This window comes from Sarcophilus harrisii, chromosome 5 (genome assembly GCF_902635505.1).
Source record: "Sarcophilus harrisii chromosome 5, mSarHar1.11, whole genome shotgun sequence".
NCBI lineage: Eukaryota > Metazoa > Chordata > Mammalia > Dasyuromorphia > Dasyuridae > Sarcophilus > Sarcophilus harrisii.
The window spans coordinates 89,248,359-89,261,094 of record NC_045430.1 but is presented as its reverse complement, the minus strand read 5'-3'; the positions used below and the strand labels follow the sequence as shown (position 1 = coordinate 89,261,094).

Sequence of the window (12,736 nt, the reverse complement as noted above, 5' to 3'; positions counted from 1 at the left end):
TTCAACCAGTTCAGATGGATGAGAAAAATTGTGTGTGGGTGGGTGGGGGAAGGTGAAGAATAGAGAAGCATAAAAAAGCCTAAATCTTCTGTTCTAATCCAATCTGTTCTGCTTCCTCAGGAAGAAGTATTACTGTGGTGATAGGAATAGACAGGGTAGGATTCTCTTTTGATTATACCTTTCTCCTGTCCTATGCAATACCCAAAAACTGAGAAAAGACAGAAACTGTGTTGGAATACATGGGAGCTGCTGGAATTCATGGGAGCCATCTGACAGTGGCTGCTGGAGATCCAACCCGGAATGGATCTCCTCTTGTGAGAGGATGATACAAGAAGACTGAGAGGCCGTTGCTGGTCTGACCTCTCTCCCCTTCCCTCGGCCTCCAACTTATCTCATTCCCAGTCCGCAACACCTGTGTCAGCAAAGGCTGCCCTGCAGCTCCTTCAGATGTTGTGATCCACAGCTGTGGAGGCTCTCGAAGAACTGACCTGTGCCTTAACAAAGCTGTTTACAGAGCACTGTGCTAGGCACTGAAAGAAATACTGCTCCTACTTTCTCAGAGGCTTGACAAACACAGATAACTATAATAAATCATTCTCTCTTCCTCTCTCCCTTTTTCTCCCTCCCTCTCCAAGTCTCTGTTCTCTATCATTGGATCTCATGGGTCTCTACAGACAATGAAAGATCTCATTGTGACACACTACTCTACTTCACCAGTCTGGAAGCTCTCTAGGACACACTGTAACCCACCCACGCTCTGTCATCCTATGTGAGTTTTGTCCAAGTCGGTTGACAGCCTCCACAGAAGAGTTACTGATCACCCTGCGCCTTGTCTGGCTCGCTCCTGTGTGGCTGAGGAGTGTAGGGTTGAGCTGCCCATACCCTCCTCGGCCTCAGTCATCCTACTCAGCTACTGCTGTGGGAACTCCCATCCTGGGGGGGTGTGGGTCTGCTCAAATCGGCCAGTCCCAATTCCTGCCCTTTTCATTTTTTGCTCTAGGAACTAACATCAAACCAACACCACCACAGCTTCTGGAGAGGACATGTCAATCAAATCCCTTAAGTCTTCACACATTATTTCTCTGTTACCCAGAAACACCTCTCAGGGATCCTTGATTTTGTATTTGTATTCCCAGCACCTGGTATACAAAAATCACTTCATAAATGCTTTGGTTATTCTTCTCTCTTGTTACTCGGCTAACCTCTGCCAGGTATACAAAATTTTAAATGTTGACCTTCCTGCTGAATGGGAGCTTCACCACTGGTAATACACAGTGCCTTTTCTCCAAGGGCACAACCTCCACCTCTAACTCAGGCCCTTCCCACTTCTCTAAGGACCCAAGAGCCTCGTAAAGATCTCCCCACCTCAATATTCTCTCTAAAAAGAGACACAGCTGCAAAAGTAATTTTCCTAATTCACTGGCTTTATCATGTCATTTCCTTGCTCAATGAGCCCCATGACTCTCTCAAAATCCTGGGATAAAACACTCACTCATCAGTTGGACACCCAGTTGCTAGCACATTACATAGTCCTTCTCTTCACATATCCCAAGCTGCAGCCAAGCTGTCCAATGTGTTTCTCATCCACAACACTTGGGTGCTTTTGCATGGGCCATCTGCCAACCCTGAGAAGCGTGCCTTCCTCCTCTCTGCCTCTTAGAATGTAGAGCTTCAGCTCACAGGACCCCTCTTCCAGGAGGCCTCTCCTGATGTCCGTACTAAAGTTACATTTTATATTTACTATGTATGCATTTACATTTATGCACCAATATTGTCCCTGTCCCCAGAAGGATGGTGGTTCTTTGAAAGTAGAAACCATTCCCTTTTGTTAGCTTCACATTCCCAACTGATGCTAGTAAACGTTTGTGGGCTGATGCTGCAACCCCCTTCTGCCCGCCAGACATATTTCTATTGCCTCTGGGTGCCCCTAGTCTGATTTTTCAAGAGCCTATCTTCAACTTCATTGAACTGAACTGAATAGAGTCTGTAATGTGATAGGATGGGTGCTATAGTTTATTTAGATTTCATTGATTTATTTTGTTTTTATATCTAAAATTTCCCCAAATATTCCTCTTCTCTGCTCTTCCCCCCCCCCCCCAAAAAAAAGATTTCTTATAAAAGAGAGGGAAAAAAAATCCAGAAAAAACAATGTATACACTGCATTTTTCTTGAAGAGGGCTGTCAGCAGTCCTCTCAATGTACTATCCAAAATTAGAGATGCCAGTCCCTCAGGAACGTATGGCCACTGAAGGTGCTCAGAGCCCCTCTCATTCCTTTCTACTATCATCTCCCACCTACCTGCTCCCCAACCACTGATTGTTAGCTCTTCCTGTATAATTCCAAATTTATTCCACTGTCCAGTAAACTATTTGCTTAATCCCAGTGAATCAAAAATGAAATCTTCCCCTTTGGGCTAGTCTATACCACCAAGACCTCCATTATAAAGGGCTTGGGGACCAGTTTAGCAATCCTTCTCTAAGAAAGCCCTGGAGGCCTAGGAAAGACAAACAATGGGCCGATGCTACAGAGCAGTAGAACTGAGAAGTGCCTCCTAAAACCTGCTCCCTTCCCCACACCCCTTGCCCCCAATCCATCACCACCTTCCCTGCTTCCTTTCCCTTATTGGCACCTGCCCTCTCAGCTTGCCAGCCCAGACCCTAATCCCCTGTGACAAGAGCAAGCAAAGGCTCAGCGCCCCAGGGCCCTCTGCTCTCTTCTCTCCCCTCTCTTCCCCAACAGCTACACAGAAAACATGAACATGAATAGGTCAGGCTTCAACACGGTTTCCTTCTGGGGTGGGTCTCCATGAAGGGCTCCTCCCCCTACCCCATAACCCCAGGGTGGGGGCCAGTACTCACTCCACTTTGTATACGTTGCCCTGTCTCTAAGGAGTTGTCAAAAGGAGTTTCCAACAGGAATAAAGAATGAAATGAGTCTAATCCCCCAGAGCTGCCTTCCCCTCCCCAAGCATTACCTCATAGCACTAAGCCTGGAGGCAAGGAGAAGGCAGGTGTGTCTGCCTTCACTACCACTTAGCAATTCTCAGAGAAAGTTAGAGCTTAGGGGCATGGTTTTGAAGAATAAAAAAGTGAAATCCATCTCAGGGAGCAAGAATCACCGAATAAGCAAAAGATATGAACAAACACCAGATTCACTTCCCAGACCCACCCGATGAAGCCATGGGTCAGATCACAAACAGTAAGAGAAATGCAATTTAAAACAATTCCAAGCTTTTAGCTTTCTCACCACACAATCTGGTTAAAAGGACAAAAACTGGAAACAGTCAATGTTGGAGTTGAAGGAAGAAACACACACTAATTCTCTGTTCATGGAACTCTTCCAGAGAGCAATTTAGAATTAAGCAAGAAAAGAGACTAAATTGTCCAACCATTTCCTTTGACCCGGCAGCCTCACTACTTCTTCAAGACAAAAAGGAATGATCATTATATGCCAAAAAATTCATAACAACACTAGTTGTGGGAGCAAAGAATTGGAAACAAAGTGGGTACCCATCAATTGAAGGATTATTAAAGCAAAACTGGGCAGGGAAAAAGAGGGAGGAATGTTTCAGATTCTTTTGGGAGGAGCCCCCCAAAATGAGCTGGAGAGAAGAGAGAATGTAGAAGCACTCACATGAACTCAAGTGCCAAAAGGAAGGGGGTAGGGGCTGCCAGAAAGGAGAGTTAAGTTCAAGGACTCGAGCTTTATCTTAGGAGGAAGAGAAAAAAAAAAAAAAAAAAAAAAAAACTGAATAGAAACCGGAGGCAGAAGCAACAGTCTGACAGTGCTCTGTACATATAATATCTTGATGTAGGTTCCCAAATCACGAGCTCCATATCTGGCAGGGGAAGCCAGGGCTGGATGCTCTTCCTAGCTCTGCCACTTACTTACCTGCTCTATGGAGCTCTGGCCAAGTCCCACCTTTCAGCTCCAAGCTCCTTTCCTATTTCATGATTTCAAACATAGGGCTTCTCTTCCATGGTCTGGTAAAACCTATGGACCCTTCTCAGAATCACATTTTTGAAGGCATAAAATACATAGGCTCACAAAGGAAACAAATTACATTGAAGTAATTGTATTTATTTATTTTTTGGTGAGGCAATCAGGGTTAAGTGACTTGTCCAGAGTCACATAGCTAGAAAGTATCAAGTAGCTGAGGCCAAATTTGAACTCAAGTCCTCCTGACTTCTGGGTCAGTGCTCAATCCAGCATTACCTAGCTGCCTCCCAAAATATTTTTAAAATCAAATTCCAACACTATGCATTGTTGGCAGAATTGGTGGAATTCAACCATTCTGGAGAGCAACTTGAAGCTATGCCCAAAAGACTACTAAACTGCATACCCTTTGATACAGCAGTGTCTCTACTGGGCCTATATCCCTAAGAGATCATAAAAAAGGGAAAAGGACCCACATGTGCAAAACCATTTGTAGCAGCCCTTTTTATAGTGGCAAGGAACTGGAAACTAAGTGAATGCCCATCAGTTAGGGAATGACTGGTTAAGTTATGGTATATGAATGTAATGGAATATTATTGGCTCTATTAAGAAATGATGAGCAGGCTGATTTCAGAAAATCCTAGAAGGACTTACATGAACTAATGCTGAGTAAATCGTATACAGCAATAAGATTATATGATGATCAATCATAATGGACTTGGCTCTTCTCAACAATGCAGTGATTCAAGACAATTCCATATAGACTTGGAATGGAAAATGCCAATCATACCCAGAGAGAGAACTATGAAGACTGAATGTATATTGAAGTTTTACCATTTTTTTTGATCTGATTTTTCTTGCACAACATAACAAATATGGAATATTTAATTATCTAATCATCACACAAATTATTAATTTAATTATATATGAATATATATAATTATTAATTAAATATGCACATATTGAATCTATATCAGATTGTTTGCTGTCTTGAGGAAGGAGGAGGTAAAGAAAGGAGAAAAATGTAGAACACAACCTTACAAAAATGAATGTTGAATGAATAAGATGACTGCCTGCCATTTAGGGGAGGGGGTGGAGGGAGGGAAGGGAAAAATCAGAACAAAAGTGAGTATAAGGGATAATGTTGTAAAAAATTACCCATGCATATGTACTGTCAATAAAAAATTATAATTAATTTTTTGAAAAGTAAAAAAACAAATGAATGTTGAAAACTATCTTTACATGTATTTGGAAAAATAAAATACCACCAGAAAACACACACACACACACAAAAGTTCCAGGACTCCCTGAAATCTACCCATGCACCTCTTAGGTACCAGGGGCTCTCAAGGGTTAAGAGGTTAAGAACCTCTGTTTTAAAAGGATATTTGACAGAGGAAAGGTTCTGTTTGTCCTCCATCTCCACCAAGAGCACAAGGCAACAAAGCCTCAAAAAACATTTCTTCTAGCGCTGACATGAGTAAGGATTTACCAACAGTGAAAATTACAAAAGACAGGCAAACTAATGGTGGTATTCTCTTTTTCTGAAAGCCTGAAACAGGAGGCAAGAATATGGCCAAGATGATTCCTCCCAGGTCCTTATAGACTAACAACTCTTTAGAGTTAGATGATAAAACTGTGGTAGTTAAAAGGAAAGAAAATGATCATATTTGGGACTAGGGAAAAAATAAATAAGGATAGTGAAGTCTCTTCAATTCAAGACACAGTTGAGAAGACTGTGGTGGCCCAAGGCCCTGGGGAGCGATGCCTTAGGTGTGAGTGCCAGAGAGAAAAAAATTACTCAGGAATAGGATTCCTGCAATGCTGTTCCCAAAGAAGGGATGGGAATAGGAGAGAAGAGCCAAGCTCAACAGCCCACAACAGAAGGAAAGCGTTCCTGAGCCTGCAGGGGTGTTGGGGAGGGGGCCCAGGGAAAGGAAGGGAGTAGAGGCAGGAAGGAGGGAAGACTATTTATAAATGTGGACAGGATCTTCCATCAATTAGAAAGGATTGGTTGGGAGGAGCTGGAGTACTTTGGGAGGGGAGCAAGGACAGGTCCAGGCATGAGAGGGCAGCAAGAGAATGCCAGGAAAAAACTCCCTAAGGAAAGGTCAGAGATGCAAACTTGAAAACTGAAATATCTTCCTGGCTTTGTACTAAGTTCAGTTTTGCAGATGTTGTCAAAATGATGAGGAAGGGGAGGAAAGAAAGAAAATTGGTAAGGGTCAAAGGGATGGGTATCTTATAAGACAACACAGAACCTCTAGTCCTCAAACCCCAACACAGGATGGGTAGCACCATCCCCACTGTAGCAAAGGTGCTCCCTCCTCTCCTCACCTGTCCTAGGCCCGATTCACCCAGAATTCCAGTTTGCTGGGGACCTTTCTTACAATGGACACTCCACTAGGCTACCATTGTGTTTTCAATCACAGAACATTATCCTGAGAACATCATGGTTTCTAAGAGAGTTTCTGGTGAGACTGGCATGTGCAAAAGGTCACATCCACCCACCTAGGGTCAGGTAGTAGACCAGGGAAATCCTGAGTAGCCACCCTAGGACCTGGAACTGTGGGCTCAACCTTTGTTGAAGAAAAAATGTCCTGATTTTTAATAGTCTATGTGTTTCCTAGGATCTGAAGTCCAGAGAATCGTGGAAATAAATCTGTCTGCCTGGAGGAGGAAGAATGATTTACAACCATGCAAATTTATTTTAAATCTACATTTTTATGTCTTATAGTCTTACAAAGCTAAGTAGAGAGAGCCAAAACCAGCAGTATTAAAATGTTAAACAAAATGAAATTCAGGTATTCTGCCTTCAAATAAGACGTGTTCCTCTAAACATAAACAAGATGAATATAGGGAACCTTGAGTAACGAGAAGTTAAAAGCATCAAGGAAGACACACAAAAAGAAAAAATACTGATTTCAGAGACCAAAGAATTAAATGCAGTTACTACAATCACCCTGCTCCCAAATTACGTAGCATACACATAGAAAGAAGCAGAGAATACAGCTTAGGGAATCACATCTTGGGACACAACAGGATTGATTGACATTAATCTCCTTATCGTCCAAAGCTTCAGTTCTTTAAGGAGATCTTTCTAATCTAGGGACATTCATTCACATCTATGTGACATACAAAGACTAGGGACTGACACAAAGAAGGATTAACAGAAAGGGGTATGGAAGACAAAACTGGGCAATCAAACTGTGATGGTCCCCCTGCTAGTGTAAGTCTTGCCATCTTCCCAATTCCACTGCTCCATACTGCATCCCCGAAGGCAGTCCCCAACTCACCGTTCCACATACTTTGACATCATGTAACCGTCCCCACTCATCCTCATAACTGTCCACCATCATCACACTATCATCCTCTTCACTGCCCAGTTCGGCATTCAGGTGTAACCGCACTTCTTCCCCCAGGGAATGCATGCCCACCGCAGGGAAGAGTCCATCTGGGGACACAGGCATAATGGTAGAGCCCACCTGTAAGACAAGAGAACGGACCCACAGGGTTTAAGAAATAAGAAATACTGCCTTACTTATATAGGAAATATTAATAAGTCCCATTTCTTTAATGCTTAAAGGTTTACAAAACTTTCTTCACAATAACTGTAATAAAGGGGGTAGGGCAATTTACTTTACTAACAAAGACAGAGGCTCAGAGAGATCACATGGTAAGTAAGTATCAGAGACCATTCAAGCCCAGATCTACTGACATCAAATCAAGCACTACTTCCTTGACATCACCCACTATATCTCCCCACACATCTCAGCACCCCCACAAAATGGGTTAGAGACATATCATCTGCACTTCACAGATGAGGGACAAGAAGGCTCAATGTCTTGCCCAAAATTAATGACAGAGATGGGCAGCTATTATTGGGACTAAAACTGAGGCTCAGCATCTGGGCCTGGGGTCCTGAAGCAATCCTAGACTTTGGGAAACCTATCTAGAGATTGAGAGCTCTGTCTGCCCCTAAACCTTCCCTATAAACCCTTCTCTGAAGGGATGAGAAATCCAAATGGAGGCAAAGGAACATCAGACAAGATGTACAAAGGAAGGATAGAAGCCACAAAGTTATTTCAAGTCTAAAAGTCCAAGAAGGGCACCTTCAATGGCCAAAGCACATTCTGCTCCCTCTGTCCTCAGGGATGCCCTCTACTTCTCACCATCCCCAGTTGTGAAGGCTCTGGTCATGCAGCTCTGGGTCAGTGCCCTGGGAGGCAACTCGGGGCCTTCTCTCTCTGCATGCTATATACGATTTGTCTATCTCCTTCAGCACATTGGGGGCTTTCTGATGGCTGAGACCATACCTTCTCTACCTTGATTTCACCCTAAAGCTCAAGACAGGGTGGTACTGATGATGCAGTGGGCCAAACAATTCCCTCAGTGCTGTCCCAGGGATCACTGAAAAAAGGTTGACTCATGGCTTGTGACCACGGTATGGTCCCGTCCCACCTTGGGAAGCCTGCAAGCCCTGGCTAGCTCCTCTCACAGGGCACTGACCCCCACTCACCCGCTTCCCATTCTTAGTAAAGAAGATCTGAGCTGTCTGCACATCAAAGGAGACGGGCTCGATGCCACAGCCAATCCGGTCCCCAGAGCTACATTTCGTCCCAAACTGGCGGCCTTTGGCTCGGCCACTATACAGCCTACAGACAGATGGATAAATAAATAGAAAGGCAAAAGCTGAGACATGGAGCAAAGGGGAGGGCCCTTCCCGGACTCGTCCTCTGTCCACTAAACCTAATCCTCCCCATGCCACAGCCCTGCTGGGTCCAGAAGTCACTCCTTTTCATGTTCATCTTGGTAATCTTCAGTGTCCTGTCTTTCTCTCCCCACTGGCAGTGCCCAGTAGGAAGAAATCCTATCTCCTCTCCTCCCCCTTTTAGTGGGCTCTCAGCATCTGAGGGAGAGGAAGTCTCCTGTTCTAGGATGCATCCACCTCAGTCACTTCCCGTAGCACAAAACCCCCACTACCCCTGTTCCTAGCAGAGAGCTCTGAAGGCCCGAGCAAGCTACTCACTTGCCATCATCAGCATGGTAGGCAACTGAGTCAGGCAGCCAGCCAGGCTGGTGGTCTAGGCTGTAGTACTGAGGAACCAGCCCCACAGCAATGGTGCCCCGCACCCCACTGTCCACAATTGACACCTAAGGGGAAAAGAAATATAATCAGCAGGTGCTGAGGATATCCAAGGATTAGAAGAATTAGATGTAAGGTGAGTAAAAGCATCAGGGGCTCAACAGAGTTTAGGTGAGAAGAAATGGAAGTGTAAGGGCTAAGAAAGAGACATGGTCCATTAAAGGGAAGGTACTAGAGAGAGATACTGAGATAAGATGTAGGGGTACCAGGAAATGGATTGAAAATAAGATGGAAGGTGAGGGAGGTCAAGATATGATATGCTTGGTTGAGGAAGGGAAGGAGATGATCAAAAGAAAAAATGGCAAGAACCCAGGTCACCTTCTTCTCAGATTTAGGGACTACAACAGCCTATGACCTGAAACAATAGTCTAGTAGGACTAGGCCTAGAATTTGGTAAAAGGAGTCCACTGAAGGTCAACCAACCCCTACCCACTGTCTCCATCACCTCAAAATAATTGCTGTCCTTTGTCAGAGGTCGGGGAGCCACATAGCAGCCAACTTCACCAGAATTTCCATGGTAACTGTGGAGGGAAAATAAATTAGTTAACTGACCCAGCTCTCCAGGGAAGGAGAGTTCAATACATTTACCCCTGAAGGGGCAGGCATAAGGAAAGGGGAAAGAACTGAAAAACCAGCCCCACAGTTCTGGATCATATGTATCATGATGTATATATACTACAAGATACTTAAGAGGTCACCCCAGCCCTCCCCTTTCCTCCATTCAAGCTTTAACTCAGACCACACAGAGGTCTGATTTCTTCCATGTTTCCAGGGGAGCACAATTTGAAGCCTCCCTTAGTTGCCCAGATGGAATCTCACAACCCTGTCTAACCTCAATCCCTCATGTTGTGGCTTCAGCCCTTTTCCTCTGGCTCTGTCCTCAGTAGATCTGGAGAACGGCTGGTCTCTATCCTCTGTACCAAAGCCCTTCGTTGATTTGAAGATGGTTATTCAGTCCCCTCTCCTCAGCCTTCTCTTCTCCAGGCTAAATAACCCTATTTCCTTCCCCCTTCAGCGACAACTTTAGGAGAGAACTTAGGGCTGGGAAAAGGGATACGGAAGGGACTCAAGCAGGGAAAGAGAGAAAGCATATACAAACACACGCAAGCAGAGGGTGAAAGAAAGACATGGGGAGGGGGCATAATACCTTTGAGTTCTCCCCAACATCATCCTCTGGGTACACATAGAATTGTTCAAATCGGGAAACCCCACACCTCTAAAGCAGGACAACCTCCTCCACCCTGTCCCTTGAGGCACTGGCAGAGGGAGAGTTGCCTGCCACCAGCTATCCTGGTGATAAGAAAAGTAAGATCCCCTCTTCAATGCAGGACCAGGCAGGGACCCAGTCCATAGTAACCCTGAAGCACAGGCCAAGGGCAGGATCCACTGACATCCCACCCCATTGGACTGATCCTTCGGAAACCATCCCCCTCTTCCTTTCCATTCCCAGAACCCAGGCAAGAAGGAAGGTATGAAAGCCCTTGCTCACACCCACCTCAATGTGTCTCCCTCTACCAAGATGTGCTTGAATCTCTCCTGGTAGCGGACAGCCCGAACCTCTCGGATCTCTCTTATTCGCCGCCGCCAATTCAAGAACCGGTAGTGCAGGTTGAGGTCATCCATCTTGTCCAAGTGAGCCAGCCTGCTGGGGATAACGAAGCATCGGCCTCAGCTGGGGCCTCGGAGAGGAGGCAGTGACAGGAAGGCCAGAGGTCTGCTTTCTCACTCCAGAAGGCTTGATCCCCGTCAGGAGCCCTCACTCTACCCGAGGCGGAACGGCACAAGCTGGCACATGCCCCGATTCCTGGAACAAGCCGCGCTCCCTGGGCCCCCAACAGCGAAACCCCAACAGCAACTACACGAACCCATTGCCTATCCGTTAAGGGAGGGAAAAGGGGAATTATCTTGTTCCTCATCTCCCAAACCACTAAAGAGTGTGGTCAGCGCTGGCCACAGAAATCCCCAGCACCCTCGTTTGTGAAATGAAGAGGCAAACTTCCTAAATGACCCTTTACACAATCTTCCTGAATGACTGAGGGACAGGACTGTGAAGTCCCAGGGTGTAGTACTGGGTCAGGCCCCGGTCAGACTTTGGCCCAAATTGGAACACTACGGGGCCCTGACCCCCATTACAGAGGGAGGCTCCCCCACAGCTGGGCCCCAGGACCTCAGTGCCCCAACTCTTGTTACATATGGAGGTTTTCCCAGGCCCCTGATCCTCATCACAGAGGGAGGCCTTCTACAGGTGGGCCCCAGGACCTCAGCACCCTGACTCCTATTATAAATGGGGGCTCCCCCACATCTGGGCATCAGGACCTCAGTCCCCTAATCCTTATTTCAGATAGAGGCTCCCAGCCATGGGCCTCCAGGACTCCTAGAACAGATGGAGGCGATGGAGGCCCCCTGCACCGGCCTGCAGGACCCCATTACAAAGGGAGGACCCCAGCCCCTGGCCCCCATTACAGACGGATGCTCCCACACCTGGGGACCCCAGGGCCTCAGCACTTTGACCCCTATTACAGACGGAGGCTCTCCCACATCCGGGCCCCAGGGCCTCTGCCCCCTGACCCCCATTTCAGACGGATGCTCCCCCATATCCGGGTCGTGGGACCTCTGCCCCCTGACCCCCATTACAGAGGGACGCTCCCCCACCTGGGGACCCCAGGACCTCAGCCCCCTGACCCTCATTTCAGACGGACGCTCCCCCACATCCGGGCCCCGGGACCTCTGCCCCCCCCCAGGGCCTCAGCACTTTGACCCCCATTACAGACGGAGGCTCCCCCACATCCGGGCCCCGGGACCTCTGCCCCCTGACCCCCATTACAGACGGACGCTCCCCCACATCCGGGCCCCGGGACCTCTGCCCCCTGACCCCTATTACAGACGGACGCTCCCCCACATCCGGGCCCCAGGACCTCTGCCCCCTGACCCCCATTTCAGACGGACGCTCCCCCACATCCGGGCCCCGGGACCTCTGCCCCCTGACCCCCATTTCAGAGGGACGCTCCCCCACCTGGGGCCCCCAGGGCCTCAGCACTTTTACCCCTATTACAGAGGGACGCTCCCCCACATCCGGGCCCCGGGACCTCTGCCCCCTGACCCCCTATTACAGAGGGACGCTCCCCCACATCCGGGCCCCGGGACCTCTGCCCCCTGACCCCCATTACAGACGGACGCTCCCCCACATCCGGGCCCCGGGACCTCTGCCCCCTGACCCCCATTTCAGACGGAGGCCCCCTGCACGGGCCTGCAGGACCCCTGTTACGGAGGACGCACCCCGCCCCTTCTCCGTCTCCCCCGCCCAGGGGCCGGGGCAGCCGCCCGAGCTCCCTCCCCCTCAGCAGGGCCCCCAGCGCCCACAGCAGTTCCTCCCTCGCCCAGACCGCAGGAACCCGGTCCAGGGCCGGGGGTGCTGAGCACCCGCCCACCAGCCCCGCAGGCAGCCCGCCCCCTGATCCCCGCCTACCCCAGCAGCCTCGTCCTCCTCCATGGGCCTGCCAGACCCTCGCCGCCGATCGGCTCCAGGCCTCCAACACCGACATCCGGGTCCCCACCCTTCCTACTGGGCCAGACACTTGCCCCGCCCCCAGTGCTCCCACCGTAGCCAATCAGCGATGTCGCGCTGACAGGCGCCAGAAGCGACCAATCCAAGAG

The 12,736-nt window shown here is 48.1% G+C and overlaps 1 protein-coding gene across 1 annotated transcript in view; it reads right to left on the bottom strand.

The window, feature by feature from the left end:
• The window catches only part of SPRYD3 (SPRY domain containing 3), a gene marked incomplete at its 5' end in the record, with an annotated part of 18,684 nt that extends 5,948 nt beyond the window's left edge, over nt 1-12,736 (bottom strand). The window contains 6 exons of the mRNA XM_031940183.1: nt 7,233-7,421; nt 8,456-8,591; nt 8,966-9,090; nt 9,528-9,603; nt 10,578-10,727; nt 12,549-12,736. Coding sequence (XP_031796043.1) covers nt 7,233-7,421; nt 8,456-8,591; nt 8,966-9,090; nt 9,528-9,603; nt 10,578-10,727; nt 12,549-12,736 — 864 coding nt within the window. The remainder of the gene's footprint in view (nt 1-7,232; nt 7,422-8,455; nt 8,592-8,965; nt 9,091-9,527; nt 9,604-10,577; nt 10,728-12,548) is intronic.